Source organism: Chenopodium album, chromosome 4 (genome assembly GCF_948465745.1).
Source record: "Chenopodium album chromosome 4, dcCheAlbu1.1, whole genome shotgun sequence".
NCBI classification, from domain to species: Eukaryota; Viridiplantae; Streptophyta; class Magnoliopsida; order Caryophyllales; family Amaranthaceae; genus Chenopodium; species Chenopodium album.
In genome coordinates, this window is record NC_137837.1 from 41,829,394 (window position 1) to 41,851,566 (window position 22,173).

A 22,173-nucleotide genomic window follows, 5' to 3' on the forward strand; every position below is an offset into this window, starting at 1 on the left:
ATACAAAAGTTAGAGGATTTTGAGTCAATTCAAGTGAAAGGATGTATTTGAGATAAAATGTATTTTTTTTAAATCGAAGTTTATTTTGAAGAAATAATATCTTTAAGGGATTGACGACAAAGTTAATTGATATAGAGAATTTATTAATGATGGAATAAGCAATGATTGCATTGAGATATTAATGAATTGGCTTAAAGATGAGTTATGGATTATAGCAACCAAATTAAGGAATTTGAAGTTATGAGAAAAGATGATCGAGTTTTTAAATGTTTAATACGAAGTATTATGAAGTAATCAAGAGTTAATGACTACGATTTAAGGATGTAGTACCAGGATTTATGAATGTGTTGGGAAGTTGTTAATACTTTTGGAGGATACCTTGAGACAAGTTGCTAATCTGCGAGCGATAAGAGGGTCAATATAAGATGTGTTCCTTTTATGCTTAGTACCCATGACAGTGTTTGCTATGAAGTTGAATATGTGATTATTGAGTTTCTTTATAAAAAAAATAAGACTTTTATTGAAACAAGTATTTTATTACAAGTGTGCAAAATGAATTTTAAAATACACAATTTTCAAAATAAAGTTTTGTATTCTTTGTTACTAAATAGTTGTTAGATCGAAAACTTTCAAGATCTTTTAAAATCTTTTATTAAATATTTTTATTTCAGTTCATACTTTGTAATTATATATATACGAGACTTTTATAACAATTTCTCCTAATTTAGGTATTTTAAATTATTTTTCGAATGACTTATAAAAATATTGTTCGAGTTTACTCACTACTTTTATTCATATTCATATCATTTTAACCTAAGTTTTTTGGATGTTTGAAACTTTTTGGTTTTCCTTATTTTGATTGATGATTGTTGATAAATTGTTAATATAGTTGATTTATTTAGTGAGTTGCAGTGTTGATCGAGTTACGGGGGCGTAACTCCTTTAAGGGGGGTAGAGGGCGAACTCCTTTAAGGGGGGTAGAGGGCGATAGAGTTTCGCACATTTGCTTTTTGAGTCATTTTTTGAGTGATTTCGAGTCTTACTTGAGTTTGGTTGGAGTCTTGAGTCAAGTTAGGATTGTGCATGAACCAATAATTTCAAAATGATTTTCGTTTCTTTTGGCTACCCGAAACTTATTTTAAGGGGGGTAGACTGTAATACCCTGTATTTTCATACGTATTTTCTAATTAATTAATTAAGAATTATTTTATAAAAGGGTATTTTATTAAATTCATTATTTGGAGCCAAAATAATATTTGAATTTTGGCACCAAATATAAGTATTTAATCATTTGAATAATTAATTGTTTTCGAATTTCTAAATTAATAATATAGGTTTAATTATCTTTTTAAGGTCGGTCCATATTTTATTATACTAACTATTTCAAGAGAAATATCTAATATACATTATGTATTTAACTAATTTTATATTATCTAAAATATTTATTTATTCAACTATTTTATTATTATTTTCGTTTTTATATTAAAAAAAAATAATAATAATAATTGTGAAACGTGATTTGATCATGTTTTTAAGAGTGATTGTTATCACTTTAGTTTGTTAATTATTATATTTTAAATTAACCTCTACCTATCTTTCTTCTCCTAACCATATGTATATCTGCTACATAGCGGAGTTTTTTCACCAGCATTGGGAGGAGGTGGGCGAGTCAGTTGTAGAGTCGGTACAATCTTTTTTCTCTACGGGGTATCTTTTAAAAGAATTCAATGCTTCTATGCTTGTTATTATTCTGAAAGTTGAGTGTCCGGAGTTGCCAACACAGTTTTGACCAATTAGTTTATGCATAGCTAAATGTATGGTTAACAGAATGAAGACGCTTTTGCCTGGGTTAATTTCGGAATTTCAGCATGCTTTTGTGCCAGGTAGATATATTGAGGATAATGTCATGCTGAGTCATGAATTATTGCATCTGGTTAATACTAGTGACGGAGAGTCCACTAAAGCTGTTATCAAATTGGATATGTCTAAGGCTTATGACCGTGTGAAGTGGAACTTCCTCCTCCGAGTACTTAAGGCGTATGGTTTTCCGGAAATTTGGATACAATGGATTTCACAGTGTATCTCGACGGTTTCTTTTAAGACTCTCATTAATGGGCAGCTCTCGGAGATTTTTAAACCACAGTGTGGTTTAATGCAGGGTGACCCCCTCTCTCCGTATCTTTTCTTATTCTGCATGGATATTCTATCTCGAATGTTTACAATGGCGGAAGAAATCAAACTGATCAAAGGACTTCGAGTAACGCGCAGATCGCCATCAATCTCACATTTGTTTTTTTTGCAGATGATGCAATGATTTTCTTTCATACAACCCAAGATTCGTGCAGGAATGTGGTGGATATCCTTGATAGATTTGGGGGCATCTCGGGACAGCAACTAAATTTGAGTAAATCTTTTGTTAAGTTTAGTAAGTTTGCTCAGGAGGAAGAGGTGGAGGGCCTTAAGGCAATTCTGAACATAGGTCAGTTCCAGGTGCTAGAAAGATATTTGGGTGCGCCAATTGACTTCACAACAAGGAAAATGGATGTTTTTAAATACTTGGTTGATAAGGTTGCCGCAAGGATTCTCTCTTGGGCAACTCTCAATTTATCACAACCGGTGAAACTGATTTTGATGAACACTGTTCTAATTAGTATTTCTTCTCATGTAATGAAATGTTTCAAGCTGCCGTCCTCGATTACAAATAGGATTGACTCCTTGATTGCTAGGTTTTGGTGGGGATCAAGGGGAGAAAAAGGCATGCACGTACTGGGTCAAGAGGGAGATTATCTAGAGACCAAAGGGCATGGGAGGTCTAGGTATAAGATCTATGGTCTGTTTAAATGATGCTTTTCTATTTAAACAAGTGACTAGAATGCATTGTAATCCCTAGTTATTAGTGGGCCGCTCCCTCAATCCTGTTCATGAGTGCCCTCTTTGTCTAGGAGGTGCAAATTCTTGTCTACGTGGTAATGCTTCTTGGGGTAGGCGGAGCTTATTCAATATGGCGAATAAGATGGTCAAAGGATATCATTGGAAGATAGGCAATGGCGAAAGAGTTAAGGTTGCAAATATGAGATGGGTACAAGGTGCTTTACCGATTTTTAAATTAGGCCAACTTCTACGGGGTGTTGGTTCGGGGAGAGTGAAAGACTTGATCTCCCCAGATACGAGATCTTGGAATGTTGCTATTATAAGGGACATATTTGAGTGGAGTACTGCACAAAATATTCTAGAAATGGAGTTGCCTTTGAGTGAGGAGAAGGATGTTCTTTACTGGGGAGGGCATCCATCTGGAATCTATACCGTAAAGACAGGCTATGCTTTCCTCATGAGCAACTGTAGTTTGCAATAGGAAGTTTTATCTGACAATGTTTTTTACAGGTTAATTTGGAAGCTCAACATCCCATCAAAGTGGAGTTTATTCCTTTGGAAGCTAGAAATGAATGGGCTAGCCGTCAAGGCTAACCTTGTCAAAAGAGGGAAAAATATTGAAGATTACTGTGACTCTTGTGGGAAGGAAGGAGAGGACTTACAATATCTTTTTAGAATGTGTTCTTTTGCAAGGTATGCTTGGAGGAACTGCTCCTTGCATATCTTGTCTGAAATTGATGAATCTACTCCTTTGGGACAATGGGTTTACAATTATATCCTGCTTTATCATAGCGAGGATGGAAAGGGGAGTGAACGACTGGGAACGTTCATAGGGGTCCTTTGGAGTCTCTGGCTAACTAGAAATGGAAGGGTCTTTCGTAATCAAGGAGGATATCTTGCGTATTTGTTTAGAAATTTCAATATGGCAATGCAAGAACTATCAGTGTGGAGGAAGGTGGATGGGGGGGATGGTGTTAGAGATAAGGTAAGAGGTAATGATGGTGCGCCACCGGGTTTTGTGAGAGTAAACATTGGGTGTGAAAGGGAGGAGAATTACCACCCAACAGATACTAGATTGGAGGTGACTATAATGACGGATGGCTCTTGGCAAAAGCGGACGAGGATGGCAGGAATAGGGTGGGCGTACTCTGAAGACCAGATAACCTACATGGAAGGGGGAGGCAACTATGGCAAAGCACACTCATCTCTACATGCGGAAGTCATGGCATGCGTGGCTGCTCTAAAGTGAGCACAAGTGAAGGGTTACCAGAGAATACTTGTGCTCACTGATTCACTGGCCCTAATCCAATTAATCGCGTATCCGAATAAGCGAGAGATCACGCTGAGGTGGACTATCCAAGAGCTCTTACGTGTAGGACAACGTTTTCTAACTTGCATCATATGGAAAGTGGGAAGAGAACAGGTTGCCAAGGCCCATGAAGTTGTGAATAGTTGTAGAATCAATTTAAATAGCTTTGTTGTTTAAGTTTTAATTTTTGAGTTTGTTGTTGTCAAAAAAATAAAAAAAATAAAAAAATAATAATAATAAAAAAAAAATCAGATGTATATCCATTTAAATTTTCTTATCTTTTAACCCAACTATTAATCTAGACTTAATTTGATTCAAATACCTTAACAACCCCAAAAACTTATCACATTTTATAGTAATCATATCACACCTTATGGTCTATCCTTTCTACACCCTCAACACTATAAATAGACCCTTAATTCTTCCCACTTATTCACACCAATTCTCTACTTTTCTTCTCCTCTTTTTACACAAATCATCCCATTTATCTTTGAAGCTAAATTTTGGGCACCTCTGTTCAGTTTTGGGGTATTGACGTTTCACCAAATATTGTTCCTCTCGAAAAATTCTTGAGGTTAGGCTCAAGAATCACCCAATTCGGAGTTATATCAAAGGAGTTATAGCCTATGCAAGTTCTGCCTATTCTTTCCAACGTAAATCCAATAATTCTCTTTTCCTTGGTTTCTTATCTTTTCTTATTCTCTTCTCTTATTCAATTATTATTATTATTATTATTATTATTATGGGGGATTTATAAATAATTATTATGAGTATTTTTTAATTATATAAAATCAGATTTTTAATAATATTTATGTTGAAAGATTCATGTACATATAGTTGGGAGATTTTAATTTAATTATTTGTGAACCTTATATTGATTAAGGTTATATTTATTTGTAGGTTCTTGAGGTTCTTTTTGTGTGGTTTTATATTATACCAAGCACAACTAGAGAAACTCATCGAGCATTTTAAACATATTGATTTTAAATACCTCCCAAGGGATGATAATCAATTTGCCGATGCACTAGAAAAATTAGCCTCAATGATCAACATTCCAGATCATTTATATATGATGCCATTATGCGTTGATAGAAGAGAAGAACCAGCATATTGCAACGCAATAGAGGAAATAAATGACATTGAAGGAGACAATCCTTGGTATGATCATATCCTCCAATATATTACCCATGGCACATATCCTTAAAATACTTCATCAAAAGACCAACGAGCCCTAAGAACACTTGCGGCCCAATATGGTCTATTAAATGGTCATTTATGCAAAAAGGGGCCTAATGGTAAAAGCTTATTGTGTATAGATCAAACTGAATCCACACGCCTTATGGAGAATACTCACAAAGGCGTTTGTGGACCTCACATGAATGGTAAAATGCTTGCTAAAATAATTTCACGACAAGGGAACTATTGGTCCACTATGGAACATGATTGCATACAATATGTTAAAAAATGTCCAAAGTGTCAAATGTTTTGCTAACTTACAACACCTTCCACCATCCGAATTGTATAATCTCACTTCCCCTTAGCCTTTTTCAACTTAGGGGATTGACATAATTGGAAAAATATCTCCAACAGGAGCAGGAGGGCACGAGTACGTATTAGTATCCAACGATTACTTACTAAGTGGATCGAGGCCACTTCTTATGTGAATATCACTTCTAAACATGTTGCAAAGTTTCTCGAAAGAAACATATTTTGTAGATATGGAGTTCCACACGAACTAATTAGTGATCAGGGATCTCAATTCAAAGCTGAAGTTGAGACCCTCTTAACTTGTTATAAAGTAAAACACCATCAGTCATCCCCATATAGACCTCAAATGAATGGAGATATAGAATCGGCAAATAAAAACATAACAGTCATCATTAAGAAAATGGCAGAAAATTATAAAGACTGGCTGAATAAACTACACTTCGCTCTAAGGGGTTATAGAACGTCCATACGAAAATCAATAGGAGTAACTCCATACTCCTTAGTTTTTGGAATGGTCGCAGTTCAACCAGTCGAACTGGAAATACCATCCCTACGTATCGTACTCGAAAGTAAGCTACTGGAAGCTGAATGGGTAAGAGCGAGGTATGAAGAGCTTTTATTCCTCGATGAACGACGATTAAGAGCTTTGCATCATGTACAAGTCTACCAATGACGCATTGCGCGACATTATAACAAAAGGGTACAACCAAGAAATATCAACGAAGGTGACTTTGTACTAAAAGAGGTTAGAGGCCCACCAACAGATCTAAGAGGGAAATTCAAACCTAATTGGATAGGGCCCTACCGCATAATTGAAATTTTATAAGGAGGAGTTGTCAGATTTATGGATATTGGAGGTGATGAAATTCGCCAACTAATAAACATTGACCGACTTAAAATATATTACATATGAAATCCGGATAAACTCGTTCATTCATTAAATAAATCAATTTTTTAGCATTCAATTAAAGGATTCTAAGTGTTACACACTTTAACGAATAACACGGTAAAGTTCATAACACTTGGGGGGTAACTTAAAAACAAAACATATGCCATTCAAGTGTTCAAATTTTTTCGAACACCACGAAAAAATCTTCACACTTGGGGGGGTAATAATACAAATTTTTTTTAACACTCATAGCACAGGTGTCGCGCGCAACTAAACTAGTTGCGAGCAGATATCACGCGCAACTAAATCAGTTGCGCGCAATAGGCTAACCTTAGATGTTGCGCGTGCTCCCTGATGATGAACTACGAACCCCAAATTTTGCGCGAGAATAAAATTGCGATGTTTACTTGCGATAAAAAAAGGGGGTTTCTTGAAAAATAACATATACTCGGAAAATAAAAAAAAATTAAACTTTGATTTAAATTATTAAACAAAGTTTGATTAATTTTTTCATTCAATTTTTACATGAGAGGTTGAAGAAATAAAATTAAAAAAAAAACATAAAACAATTGCAAAGAACTACGCAAAGACCTGATTTCTTAATACGAATACGTAGGCAATCTTTATGATTCGGTCATATAAAAAAAATATATAATAAAGCTCATTTTTATTCCATTCGAAATTAAAAAAAAAACAAGAGGAATTATTGAACTAGATAATAAATTGAAAAAAAAAAAAACATAGTAGTGATTACACTTTATTCGAATTAAACTAATAGCATATTGTGTAACACTCTAAGGTTTTACTATATCCTCAATTGTCACATTCGACGGAGAAGTAGTTTCCATCGCATGAGTTTCAGCAACCTTAGAGCTTTCCCCTTCACTCTTCTTTTTAACCCAAATATTGTTCTTCAATTTAGGGATTGGGGCCTTTGCAACCTGTTTTCCTTTTCCTTTAACAATTGGAGCCTTCTTGCGAGTATTTGGGGAAGGTTCTTTAATCTTCACCCTTTGTTGCGCATGTTTAGGAGGAGGCTTTCTCTTTGGTTCCTTCGAATAAGCCTTAGGAGATGAGAAGTCTAATTTTCTTCTCACTCCTTTGTTTTGGCCACTAGGAGGAGTAGTGGTGGCCGAATGCATCAAAGGTTTGGGTGGATTGCAAGCCGAGGCAGCTTGATGTTGTGATCGAGCCTTGTTTAGCTCACCCTTGTCCACCGCATTCATCCAAGCCTTGTTGAAAGAGGATAACACAATGTTCGCATTAGGAATTTGTACTACCCACCTAGGGAGACTTGACCAATATTCCATCCAACGAGGGATCCTTTCAGGTTTAAAAATTACTTCCTCTGTTCTTTTTTACTTGACCTGTTTCTTTTATCACGCTTGCCAATGCAAAACTTTAACGGTCAATAACTTTAATTCTCCATAATTAAAAAATATAAGAGTTATATATTCCTAATATAGGGACAATTAAAACTATTCCCAACCATACTACTTATGTTCCACCAAGGAATCACAAAATGTATGCTGGGAACCCCATGACAGAAAAACAACGTCCATTCTTTTTCATTCTTATGTTTGTAGAGAATTCGACGTCCGGGAAATGTTCTCACTCCATGAGCCTCAAAATTTTCTGGCTATTCAATAATTCGCAAGCGCTCCATGAGCCAAATTTGAAGAAAAAAAACGAGGAAAATTAATTTGCAAAATTACACGAGCAGGTGGTGCGCGCATTAAAATCAGTTGCGCGTGCCATCCGCGTGCATCAGAGATGATTGCACAGGACAGGCCAGCGCAACTTCCAAACATGCGTTGCTTTAGGAAAAAAAACGTACGTGTAATAGGAGTGGACTTCCCGTGAAACCATTCTCGTTAGGGTCTCCTCTAAGGAGATTCAAGCATAGAACAGTTTCCGCCAAAGATAAAGGAGCAGGTGAATGACATCCCTCTATTTGCTCTACTATGGACACCATGTGTAACAGATTTGTGTCTCCCCAAAACCAAACCCGGTGATGAGTACCTTTCACGTCGAATCATAATCGAATGAAGTGAAAGTGTGGAAAGTTTAGTGTTGCGGATAGTTTTAATTTCTTTTCTCTTCTCTCTGTTTTTGAAAACTTATTTTAGGAAAACAGCTAATGCAGTTTGGTTGGTCCATGATATGGGTCCAGTAGTAGTATAGTTGGATGGGGCTTGATAAGAGCTTTCCAACGATATATTATAAGCCCAATTCTGATGTATATTGAGGAAGTTATGGCCAATTTACTGAAATGGGCCCGGTTTGAGCCTTATATGCGGCCCAATGATCTAGGGGAGGGCCTAATATAGATTTATCATTCCTAATGCAATTAGAAATGGTTTTAGTCTTCTAGATTCTTCTAGAAGGTTCTTTTCATTCCTAATTCAATTAGCATTGATAAATTGACTTTTTGTTGACTTTTCAGAGTTTTAATTAAAATCAAAGAACATTTTTTGAGGAAAGATACGATTTTATCCTCATGTACGGCAATTTTATCTGATTTTAAGAAAACGCGTGAATTTCATGATTAGCGCCAAACGCCAGCTGTAGCGCCTAGCGCTACGCTTGGCGCCTGGCGCTAGCATTGGCGCATGGCGCTAATGTTGGCGTCTGGCGCCAATAGCCAGTGTTGGCGCTAATCAGATTTTATCTGCGCAAGAACTCTGTTTTGATATTTTATCTTTTTGGCTGATTTTCTTTATAAATAACGTCGTAAAAACTCCGTTTTCATTCACCAACTCTCATCAAGATTTTCTTGATTACTCTCTCTCTTTATCTCTCTTCTAAACTAGTTTCTCTCAAATACAAAATTCCGCATTCATTAATCTAGAAACACCTAGCCATATTCGAAGTTGCCTTCGCCCTAGACGTGAAAGGTTTAATTTCTGAGGGTTTGGTCCCAAACCTCTCTTTCCATTATTTAATTTAATTGTTTTGTTTATTATTTTCCTTGAAGTTACTAACGTGTGTATTTTGTTATTAGAAAGAGGTACGAGGCATCAAAGTAAGTATTTTAATGATTTTTATTGATGTTATGATGTAGAAATCATGTTTAAGTTGTTATTATGATATTCCTAGTATCATGTCTAGGGTAAATTTAATATTATGTATGATTGTTATGATGCCTTTTATGTTCTTCCTAATATTTATGATTGTTAGTATCATGTTAGGGCTAAAGCTTTGATTTTTATTGTTTAGTGACATGTTAGGGTTTGTTATTAATCTTGTTAGTATCATGCCTAGGATCTTCCTATTATTATTATGCTTTAACATGATTATTTTAATTATGGTTATTATTTTGATGATTATGATTATAATTAATTTATGATTATTTATTATGTTGTTTGATATATATTGTTATTGCTTGATCACACCTTTTATGCATGTTTAAAGGGAATTGGTACTTGTAATCACGCTTAATAAGATATTAATAATCTTGTTTAGGGTTAATTTGATTATAATTCAAGTGATCGCCAATAATAGTTTATTTGTGCATTAATATTCAACCAATATAGATAAACAGATTTAAGGTAATCCTATTGATTGTATGTTAGTCAGAAAGCGCACATGAATACTGTTTGGGGTAAAAATACCCCCTATATGTGGACCAATGCCAACGCGACACCTGTCCGTAAGCTCAGCGCTCAATGAGCCAATTAGAGCATGACACGTGTCACTCAATGATAGATGTGTGAAAATAGGCTCTAAGCCCACAACCCTAGAAACCGTAAAACGGTGGGAAGCCAATGTACTTAGGTTAAATAACCTAAGAGGCACATATCCCAATGCTCTATAAATACTGATCATTACATCAGTTTCAGGGATCCAATTCTCTCTCCAAGGGCAATGCCCCCCACATTTACTCTCCCTTCTCCCTACTTTCTTTCTCTAAAATACATTATTTCGGTCACTGACTTGATCGTCGGAGGCGGACCTCCGGCCCCCCCCGGGGTCCGTTGTTTTGCAGGTGATCGGGCCGTTTGAGTGTTGCGTTGCAGATCTGTCTCCCGAGGGACGTACACATCCTCCATTCGGGTACGTACAAAAAACCCCAAAACATTTGGCGCCGTCTGTGGGGAGACACATCTGTAATGGTACAACGGTTGTGGATCACCGACTCAGTAGGGAAGCCTCCTTTGGGAGGCAACAGGCATCATGAGGCCGGATGTCAAGTACATCAGGCGTCGTGAGGTTGAATGTTGAGAGTCAGGCGGCCAAAAAGGCCTGTAAGACTAAGTCATGTATATTTGAAGGTTAAAGGGCAATGCCGTTTAATCTAAATTTTATTAGGGGAGAGACGGCTAAATTGGCCAACTCCAATATTTTAATCCGACTCATTTAATGAGCCGGCCGCATGCTCAGGCCACCTAGCCGGATCATACAGCCGGCCCTCATGCTATTTATGATTGATAGTTTGATACTATCAACATCATGGCCGCATGCTATTCATGGTTGATAGTTTGATACTATCAGCATCATATATATTAACAAATATATATGTATATGAATGTTACTAATTGTATTATACATAATATAATACAATAAATTTTTAAGAGTAAACTCTTGTTATTAGTGGGGTACATGCATGCGGCAAGTGACATTCACTTCCATACTTCCAAGTTTTTGACAACTAGCCTGTTCATTAATTTTATTCACAAAAGTTAACTAGCTCATTAACTAGTGGAGTGAGAGATTCCATCATTTTTCATTGTTCAACTAAGTGGCTTCCTTGCTTGTAATAGGACAGCCGACACTATATATCAAGCTACTCCATTATTTCATTAAAAAGCTTCTCCCTATTAACATAAGTGGCATTTCTCCATTTGAGGGAATTTGTGAGCTCAATGTTAGCAATGACTCAGGCGGCACCATCAAGCGGCTTGGCAAATTTTTTGCCAAACAAATCAGTCGGTTACTATCATCAATAATGTCAGCCAGTTACTACCATCAATGGTGGCAGTCGGTCAGCATAATCAATAAGGTCATCAGACAATTGCGGGGCTACTTTGCGCTCCTACCAAGCACAGCCGTAAGGGCTTTGTTCTTCAATTAAGCTGGCTGCGTGGCTGCTATATTCTTCAATTAAGCGGCTGCCATATCTGTTGTGTTCACTCTTCAAAGCCGGCTGCCATGGTTGTCTTGTTCAACCTCTAAGTTGGCTGCTTGATTGTGTGATTAACACAAGCGGCAATTATGTGCCATCGATATAAGGAATCCCTCAGCTCCGCAAATACAAGCGACAAAAGGGTGTGTGAAAAATGCTGTCTATATATTGCTACCCCCTGTATTATTCTCAATTGAAGCACACAGCCGGCATGTACACGCATGTTGACACCCAAACGGCAACCAAGTCTAATAAAGATACAACATGCAAGCTCAGTAACATGCTTTTCAAGCGGCCAAGCTTCTTTCTTGTGTTCGTATACACAAGCGGCCAAGCCTTTTCTTGTGTTAGCATACACAAGTCGTTCTTGTGTTAGCATACGCAGACGGATTTTGTGCCGGCTAAGCATCATCATTTAATCAAGAGTGCATACAGCCGGCCATAGTCATAGTCAGCTCCACACAGTTGCAATGCAGGCGGCATGGAGCATCATTGCTCGGAAATTAAGCCGGCTGCGGGGCTGCTTGGTTCATACTCAAGCCCAGCCGTAGGGGTGCTTTGTTCTTCGTTAAGTCCGGATGCGTGGCGGTTGTGACGTTAGATTGTAACCAATCTATTCCGGCTGCAGCATTGGCTCTTTGAGCTCGCACTTACTCCAAGCCGTCTGGGTCGTAATCAATCAATTTGTAAATTTTGCACTCCATACCGCCTGGGTTGTACTCAATTTAACCCGGCTGTGGGGGTTGCTTTGAACAATCTCAAAAACGGCTGTCATGTGAGCTTGCAATGGTAGATAAATTGCAATCATTATTATGATTACAAAAAAAAAAAAAAAAAATACCAAGCAATAGCAGCCGTATGTACTCCACTATTATTATAGTGAGTTTGTCTTTTGTTACTCTCATAAGTGACACTGATATACATTCGACAAAAAGAGTATGATGATAAGCTTGAGTATGCCCAGCCGGCTGCCATCATATTTTACATAAGAGCACTCAAGCGGCACTACTTATTCTTGCGTTAATAAGTCGGGTACTCATGGCCAATTATCCGTCGAAAAGTTTGATTGTTTAAGTAGTCAGGCGGCATGGTTGCTTCGTTCAACCTCAATTCCGGTTGTTTGAGTAGCTTCCCTTGCCAGTTTACCCCAACTGTAGTGGCATCTTTGCTCATCACAAAAGCCGACTGCAGGGGCTGCTTTGTGCCTCAATTTAAGTCCGGCTCTAGAGGTTGCCTTGTCCTTCAAAAAGCCCGGCTGTGGGATGTTTTGTTCTTCATCAAGCCTGGTTGCGGGGCTTCTTTTTAATCTTCAAAGCCGGTTGCGTGGCTGCCTTGTTCACCTATTAAATCCGGGTGTTTTGTGCATCATTATTATGGCAATACGCGTACGGTATAAAGAGCCGTCTGTATAGTCAGTGATCAAAGCTCGATTTCCAAGATAAGTTGCTTAACATCCCAAAGCCGACCAACCTTTTAGAACTTGCGTTCAAACTTGTGAGTTAGCATAGGCGGCAAATTCAAATTGAAGCGCCATGAAATAGTGAATGCCGCATGACTCCACTACAACAACGAGCTTGTAACATCTCCGGCTGAGATTGCATATGCTCAAAGCAACTCCAATGCCGGCTGCAATTGTTATTGTGGATGCATCACTTATGCATATTTATACAAGTAAAAGCCTCAATATGGCCTTCCACGATGCGGCTCATTATTCATCAAGTTTTCAGAGCAAGTAATTAAGCTGCTTCGTTTATCAATCCAAGCGGCTGTGGGTTTCTTGGTTTATACTTAAGCCCAGCCGCAAGGGTGCTTTGTTCTTTGTTAAATCCGGCTGTGTGTGAGCAGCTTGTCCCACCAATATACCCCGGCTGTAGTGACAGCTCTGCTCGTCACAAAGGCCGACTGTAGGTGCAGCTCTCCTCGCCAACTTATCCCACTTGCCAAGGCTCAATTGCTCGTCAAATATGCCCGGCTGTGGGATGCTTTGTTCATTTCAAATGCTCGTCAAATAAACTCGGCTGAAGGGTTATTTTGTTCACCAATTAAAGCCGGCTGAAAGGGCATCCTTGCTCGTCAATTTAGTGCGGCTGTATCACCCCTTAGGCAGCTTTTGTGCGTGAAGCTAATTGGGTTACCATGCAAAATTGCAAATCATTATTATGATTTCAAAAAAAAAAAAAAAAAAATGACAGGCCACATACGACAGCCATAGGGGCTGCTGCCTGCCTTGATTAAACCCGGTTGTGGGGCTGTTCCTTGCCTCGATTAAGTCGGCTGCCATGGCTGCTTTGTTCAAGCTCAAAGCCGGCTGCCATGGTTGCTTTGTTCCTCAATCAAGGCCGGCTGTATGTGCTGTAGGGGCTGCTTTGCTCATTTTCTCTTCCCGGCTGTGGGGCTGCATTATGCCTCAATAAGGACCGGCTGCAGTGAGTGCTTTGTTCATTAATTAAATCCAGTTGAATAATAAACTCCAATAATAAACTAAGTTTGAAACTTAGTAGTTAAATTAACGTCCAAGTGACGTGAGGCCAATGGCCGGATAATAAACTAAGTTTGAAACTTAGTAGCTAAATTAACGTCCAAGTGACGTGAGGCCAATGACCGGATAATAAACTAAGTTTAAAACTTAGTAGAAAAATCAACGTCCAAGTGACATGCGGCCAATGGCCAGATAATTAAGCTAAGCACAAAACCGCTTAGTGGCTATACAGCCGGTCTCAACCTAGACCAGAGGCCCATGGCCGGATGGCTGCTTTTTCACAAATTCGCCTGTCCCAACATGGACAAAGGCGTCCGGCGACACCCCTCCGGGTGCAATCGTCGCAGAGAGAAGCCAACTTGCTTGCTCTACGTACCTATTCAGACGACCACAATTGAACGACCAAATTGGTCAACTCATAGCCGTCTGACCAGAACAGTCTAAAAGAACGACCAAGTTTTCGGAACACCGGATGTCCTAAGACACCAGTCGGTGACCGACCGAAGTTCTAACCTAGATTACCTTCTGAAATTATACAAGTCCTCCCAATGGGGTAAAAGGACATTGAAAGTATAATTGGATTACAAACACCCCAGGCGGCCATTTGCCTCCTGCCCTATGAAAAGTCAGGCGGCCATTTGCCTCCTGCCCGATGAAGAGTCAGGCGGCCATTTGCTTCCTGCCCCCAGGCGGCCATTTGCCTCCTGCCCTATGAAGAGCCAGGCGGCCATTTGCCTCCTGCCCCTAGGCGGCCATTTGCCTCCTGCCCTATGAAAAGTCAGGCGGCCATTTGCCTCCTACCCGATGAAGAGTCAGGCGGCCATTTGCCTCCTGCCCTATGAAGAGTCAGGCGGCCATTTGCCTCCTGCCCCAGGCGGCCATTCGCCTCCTGCCTTATGGGATGTCAAACGTCTCAAAAATATTCTAAGTCACCCAAAGGTCATATGACCACCATAGTGGGGCTAAAAGAAATAAAAGTCGTCATCTGTCTAGTTCAGGCGGCAATCATTATTATGATTGATTAACTTAGAAAATATCATACCCTTTAAGGTATCAAATTTTCCAAGTTAATCAAATATCTCTTTTATTGAACTAGACATATGCCACCTATAGAGCTTTTGAACAAGCGGAAAATAAAGCCTTGATTTCGAAATGAGTAACTCCTCTTAAAAGAGAAATTACCCCTTTCGAGGGGCTAATGTTTGGGGTAAAAATACCCCCTATATGTGGACCAATGCCACCGCAACACCTGTCCGCAAGCTCAGCGCTCAATGAGCCAATTAGAGCATGACACATGTCACTCAATGATAGAAGGGTGAAAATGGGCTCTAAGCCCACAACCCTAGAAACCGTAAAACGGTGGGAAGCCAATGTACTTAGGTTAAATAACCTAAGAGGCACATATCCCAATGCTCTATAAATACTGATCATTACATCAGTTTCAGGGATCCAATTCTCTCTCCAAGGGCAATGCCCCCCACATTTACTCTCCCTTCTCCCTACTTTCTCTCTCTAAAATACATTATTTCGGTCACTGACTTGATTGTCGGAGGCGGACCTCTGGCCCCCCCCGGGGTCTGTTGTTTTGCAGGTGATCGGGCCGTTCGAGTGTTGCGTTGCAGATCTGTCTCCCGAGGGACGTACACATCCTCCATTTGGGTACGTACAAAAAACCCCAAAACAAATACGATCTGAATAAAGTAGAGGCCTATTATTAGGGCAGGTTCAATCTCTTTTAGGTTGGATTTGTACCTTCATCTCCAAACCCTATTTGGTTCAAGACCTTATGGAGTTAACGATCTCTTGGATCGTTAAGTGGTGTAACCTTCACCTCGTGAACGGTTTACAAGTTCCTTAAAAAACTTGTTGGCGACTCTTTTGCTCTATCTTCTTTCCCTTTGGACGCCACCATACTTTAGTGTATGATCACAGTGGGGTTCAAGCTAGGGGATTAACGCTTGAAATATTCCCTACAGTTTTTGGCGACTCCATTGGGGAGGATTTCTATTTTAATTCCTGAATTTGTTTCGGCAATGATTTAGAATGAGTGGATGAGATTCGAAACATTTTAAGTATTTCATGTGCGTAATTTTGATTAACATTATTGTCATATGCATAAAAAAGATCTCATTGGAAAGACCATCCGTAATGAGTTAAAAACATAGGATTTTACACGTAGGAAATTTGAGAAATATCTTTCACAACTAGGACCGAAATAACAGAAGCTGGCGCCAGACATTTAACTGTAGTGCCAGACAACAGCTCTGTCGCCAGGCGCTACAACTAAATCCTGGTGCCAACCTCTGTTTACTGGCGCCAAATTCTTCCAATACCGAGCCAGAAATATGCGTTCTAATTTCGACCAGTTTTTCGCATTGTTTGCTCGATCCTACTTCCTGATTGAGTTTTTTCTCACTTTTCTGAAACCCATATGTGTTCTACATATGGACATAAACCTCTGGGAATTCATGCTCCATATACCTGATTGAACGCTCTGAGCAACAAAGGGTACATCCGAGAATGTTTAATTCACCAAACCATGGAAGCGAGTTTTTCTAAAACTCGCGGTGTCCCATCCACTCGCGCCAACCCTTCACGGTTAGGCTTCCGCGCGGTGTATCTAGACAATTAACCATGGACCCTCTATTGACTAAACCATATCCCGAACTTTAGAGAATTAGAGCCATGGTTAGGTTGCAAACTCATTGCATCATATTGTGCCTACTTGACTAATTGTGCATTATTTGTTGTGCATATATATGTTTTCTTAACCGTTTGTTTGACTTGTGTTGAGATTAAATAAAAAAATGACTTAAAGTTTACTGTCAATAATACTTTGTCGAGTCATTTATTGAGTTTAGGCACTAAGTTCCATGGTCTTACACAAGAGTCCAAATATGTCACTTACACTCAACGCACACACCAATACACATACTTTGACCATGTCTAAGAGAGTCTTGCATGCGCGTTTTTTTTTTTTCCGTCATTTTTTTAGGGGGGTAAGTCGGATATTAATCCTCCATTTTTTCTATAAAAAATTAATATACACATTATTTTTTGCCAAAAATATGCACCCATAATTTTTTTTCCTTTTTAAAAAACCGTAAAGTCAAGTCGATTCGAGTCTAGTAATTAAAACGCAAAATGGTTTAAATTACAGCGCGTGGTCAAGAAAGGAAGGGTGTTTGATCAAAGACAACCTTTTTGTACAAGTCCAACTTTTCGACAAACCCATAGCTCTTAAGAGGAAATCTAGGACACTAATGGCAACACAAGAAGAAGTCAATGAGCTTAGGAACCAACTGGTTACCGTGACTGAGACACTGAAGCTCCTCACACTTAAGATCGATGATCCCGTGAAACAACAACAGATGGACCTCATGCAAGAGAGTCTAAGCAAGTTATCAAGCGACTACAAGTTTCAAGGGCTTACTTCACAAGGGGTCTCGGTGGACAAAAGATCTTCTTCCGCAGAAGTTTAATGCCAACGACATCCCGAAATTCAAAGCAACTGATAACCCTTATTTTCATTTAAGAGCCTTCGAAACAATAATGAGTATTAAGGGTATCGATAAGAAGGTTTTCCCCTCTCTGTTCTCATTATCTCTCGAGACCGTTTGCCAACAATGGTTCTTTTCTCTCGAGAAAGAAAAGACCTCTACCTGGGAGTCCATAACAAACGCTTTCGTTGATAGATACAAGTGCAACATTCAAGTTGAGACTGACCATAGAGAACTTGAAATCCTCAAGAAGAAAGAGAACGAAGGCTTCACCTCTTTCTTCAACAAATGGAGAGAAACCTCAGCTAAGATGATTGAGGTGCCAAGTGAAAAAGAGTTTGTAAGGTTGTTCATAAAAACCTTCAAGAAAAATATTCCAAGCATCTCAAGTATCAAAATAATCTCCATACCTTCAAGGTCGTCTAGGACATCGGGATCAATATTAAAGAAGACCTGGCAAAGTTAAAAGCTGCCAACAATAACTCCAACAGTGGCTGGAAAGGAAAGAAGAACGACAATCCTTCTTCTTCCAAAACCACCCACTCAAACAACATTAGCACTTTTAATTTAGGTGAAGTCCTTGCTATGAACAATCAAGGACAAAAGAAACCATTTAGGAGAAACTTTACTCCTATTGGCATGAGTTATGACACCACATTTGATCGATTAAATGCAAAAGGTCTTATAACTCCTATTGGACCATTTGGGGACCCACCAGTCGAATAGAGGCCGGCTCATTGGAACCCCAATGCACACTGTAAGTATCACCAAGGTAGGGGCCATCTCACCAAAAACTGTTGAAAGCTTAAGGAAGCTATCCAAGACTTAATCGATAACAACAAGCTAACATTGCCCCCCTGCCAGTAAGAAGCTAAGCATTGATAATGCACCTCTCGCTCATGCCTTGGCTATCTCTGATGAGGAAAGCGAGGTTGACCCCTAATCTCTCATTAAACGTGTCAAAGAAATCCATGCCATTGAAGAAGACGAGGAGATATTCTTCGACGCCATGGATAGCATTCCAGAACCGGCAAGTAAAGAAGACATACAATCGCTCACACTGTCTATGATGGAAGGGTCGCATTTACTACGTGAAACTCTCAAAGCTATAAAGGAACTTCAAAAGAAATATAACGAGGTTCCACTCTCGAAAGATGAACCCAAGAGAGAGTTCACACCCATGAGAACGACTTATGAGGCAAAGTGTTTTCCTTTACAAGTCACTGAAAAACCCAAGAAGAGTAATAGAATTTACACTCCAATTGGGATCCCATATGCACAAATGTTCGAAATGCTCTCCGAGAGTGGCGAGATCAAACCTCTTGAACCGAGACCATTCGAATCATTGAAAAGGACAGATAGATATTACTGTCAGTATCATCAATCAGGGGGTCACACTATCGAAAACTGTTTTAAATTTAAGGATTTAATTCAGAAAATGATTGATGAAAAGAAACTAGTCCAAGTTCAACAAGAGGACGATGCAACCATTAATGGAGTTTGGGACAGTGATGAAGAAGACGTCTATTTAAAAGACATAGTAGGATCTCCACCTTCTGCGTCGTACGCCATGGATGACTTTTGGGCTAAAGAAGACTCATCGATAGACGTCCTCACAAGATCCGGGAGAATGCAACCTCCCGTTTCAACACAACCTATGCCGACCACATAACAAATTCCCATACCTATCATTGAAGACAATGATATCGTTAAGCAGTTTAAGAAGACAAAGGTGAGATGAACGTATGGAAACTTTTGGCAACATCTCGAGAACATAGGTTGGCTGTAATGAATGCCTTGGACAAAATTGGCATAGATTCTGACACTACTCCTGAGGGGTTAGCCAACTTCCTCACAAGTGATCTTCCTATTCCAATTAATTTGATCACCTTTTTTGACAAGGATTTACCTCCAGAAGGTGACAAACATTACAAGGCATTAAACCTCACGATAGTTTGCAAGAGAATGAATGTCTCTATGACTCTTGTAGACAACGGATCGACCATCAACGTCCGTCCACTTAGAATTGCGAGGATGCTAGGCATAAGGGATGAAGATCTAACTCCGTCTACACAAGGAATAAGGGCCTACGACAACACTCGTCGTCAAACTCTTGGTAAAATTACCATGAACGTAACGGAGGGAGCAACAGAACATGCTACTACTTTCCAAGAAGTAGACATTAAAGCTTCATTCAATCTACTGTTGGGACGCCCTTGGCTTCATGACCTAAAGGCCGTCCTCTCATCTCTCCACCAACAAGTAAAAGCTATAGTTGGGGGAATTCCTATCACCATCGATGCTTCGCCTATGAGGATCAAGTCTATAGAAAATCCAATCATTAATGTGGAGCACGACGAGGATGATGAAGACTTATGGGGCTTTAACGAAGAAGTCTCCTTAATCCAGAAGGATGAAAGGACCCCTCTTTTCCATGACCCCCATTCCAATGTGATTGTAAATGCTATTCTTAAAAAACAAGGAAATTTCCTGGGATGACCCTAGGAAAGAAGAAAGGAATAGCAAAATTGCTGGAGTCACCTGGCCTCCCTAAGTTAGACACTTTCGGACTTGGTTTCGAACCGACTTGGAAAGATCTCAAGCGAGCCCAGGAAAAATCAAAGGCGCGTAAAGACGCTTGCACTCAAAACACTAGTGGAAAATACATCATCTGTAACAGGCAAAAAGGGGCCATCCGTAACGGGCAACGTCCGTTACGTATGCGGCCGTTACGGATGGCCATTGTTATACGTAACGGGCACTGTCTGTTACGAATAATGAGTTATTCGTTACGAATAACTCATTATTCGTAACGGACATTTCATATGTCCGTTACGAATAACCCCTTAGTCGTAACTAACATTTCAAATGTCCGTTACGAATAATGGGTTATTTGTAACGGACATTTAAAATGTTAGTTACGAATAAGGGGTTATTCGTAACGGACATATGAAATGTCAGTTACGAATAAATCCTTTTTTTTTATTAAAATAAGTCCTTATTCGTAACGGGCACGTAAAACGCCCGTTACGAATAAGTGATTATTCGTAACTGACATCTTAAATGTCCGTTACGAATAAAGTTTTATTGTATATAATTTAACACTTATTTGTAACGGGCAACAAAAATGCCCGTTACGAATAACTGTTTATTTGTAACTGACAATTCTGCTACCCGTTACAAATAATTATTAAATTAAATTTTCATTTTATTTAATTTCGACAGCATGTATTTATATATAATTAATATATATATTAATTAAAACTTGTTATAATAAACCTGTTCCTGTAAATAAGCAATTATACCGAACAATATTTCGTAAAAATTAATACGACGTAATATAAAAACTAAAGTAGTAACACATTACAAATAAAAACTTGTATAAATTTATCCAACATATACAACAACACTAAAATATTACGTTATTCTACCTAAGCTAATAGTTATGCATTCAATAAATATTTACTTCTAAAGTATTGCGCCCATTGTTCTCGAACCACATTCAACTCTTCAACATCATACGGGGCGGTCCTTGGAAAAAAAATCCTATTGAAAAAAAAACATATGAAAGAGGTTATAAAATAAAAACAATCCATAATAAAAACAATCAGTAGAATAAATGTGATGAACCAAATTATAAAAATAAAACTCATAATATAGAAACAAAACACATAACATCCTTCATTGACTTATATTTTGATTTCTATGAGTTGAAATCAATAAAAAGTGAACATTTACTCACTTTTGGGAGCGTATAGAGCCAAAAAGGCTTCAAAATTAACACAATATAATACTAAACATCCTTAATTACCTTATATTTTGGTTTTTAAGAATTGAAATCAATGAAAATTGACCACTATCTCACTCTTGGGAGCGTATAGAGCCAAAAACGCTTCAAAATTGTCTAAGGGACTTCTACCTTTCCCATCTTTCAAGTATTTGTTCAAATTAACACAATATAAAACATAACATCCTTAATTATCTTATATTTTGGTTTCTATGAATTGAAATCAATGAAAATTGACCATTTACTCACTTTTAGGAGCGTATAGAGCAAAAAAGGCTTCAAAATTGCCTAAGGGACTTCTACCTTTACCATCTTTCATGTATTGGTTCAAATTAACACAATATAACACTAAACATCCTTAATTACCTTATATTTTGGTTTCTATGAATTGAAATCAATGAAAATTGACCATTTACTCACTTTTAGGAGCGTATAGAGCCAAAAAGGCTTCAAAATTGCCTAAGGGACTTCTACCTTTCCCATCTTTCATGTATTGGTTCAAATTAACACAATATAACACTAAACATCCTTAATTACCTTATATTTTGGTTTCTATGAATTGAAATCAATGAAAATTGACCATTATCTCACTCTTGAGAGCGTATAGAGCCAAAAACGCTTTAAAATTGCCTAAGGGACTTCTACCTTTCCCATCTTTCAAGTATTTGTTCAAATTAACACAATATAACACTAAACATCCTTAATTACCTTATATTTTGGTTTTT

General features: G+C 38.4%; 1 protein-coding gene across 1 annotated transcript; it reads left to right on the forward strand.

Annotated features, from left to right (window-relative positions):
* Positions 1-3,001: 3,001 nt before the first annotated feature.
* LOC145627872 (uncharacterized) lies at positions 3,002-4,120 on the forward strand. The gene is made up of 2 exons (XM_081680216.1): positions 3,002-3,304; positions 3,395-4,120. The coding sequence occupies exons 1-2, from the start codon at positions 3,002-3,004 to the stop codon at positions 4,118-4,120; spliced, it is 1,029 nt and encodes a 342-aa protein (XP_081536342.1).
* The last annotated feature ends 18,053 nt before the right edge of the window (positions 4,121-22,173 follow it).

What these genes read in the sequence shown, in the direction of transcription:
- LOC145627872 (XM_081680216.1), top strand. Translation starts at nt 3,002, where the DNA reads ATGGCGAATAAGATGGTCAAAGGATATCATTGGAAGATAGGCAATGGC. An exon ending in ATCCATCTGGAATCTATACC is followed by an intron (nt 3,305 to 3,394) that starts GTAAAGACAGGC and finishes TTAATTTGGAAG; the next exon opens with CTCAACATCCCATCAAAGTG.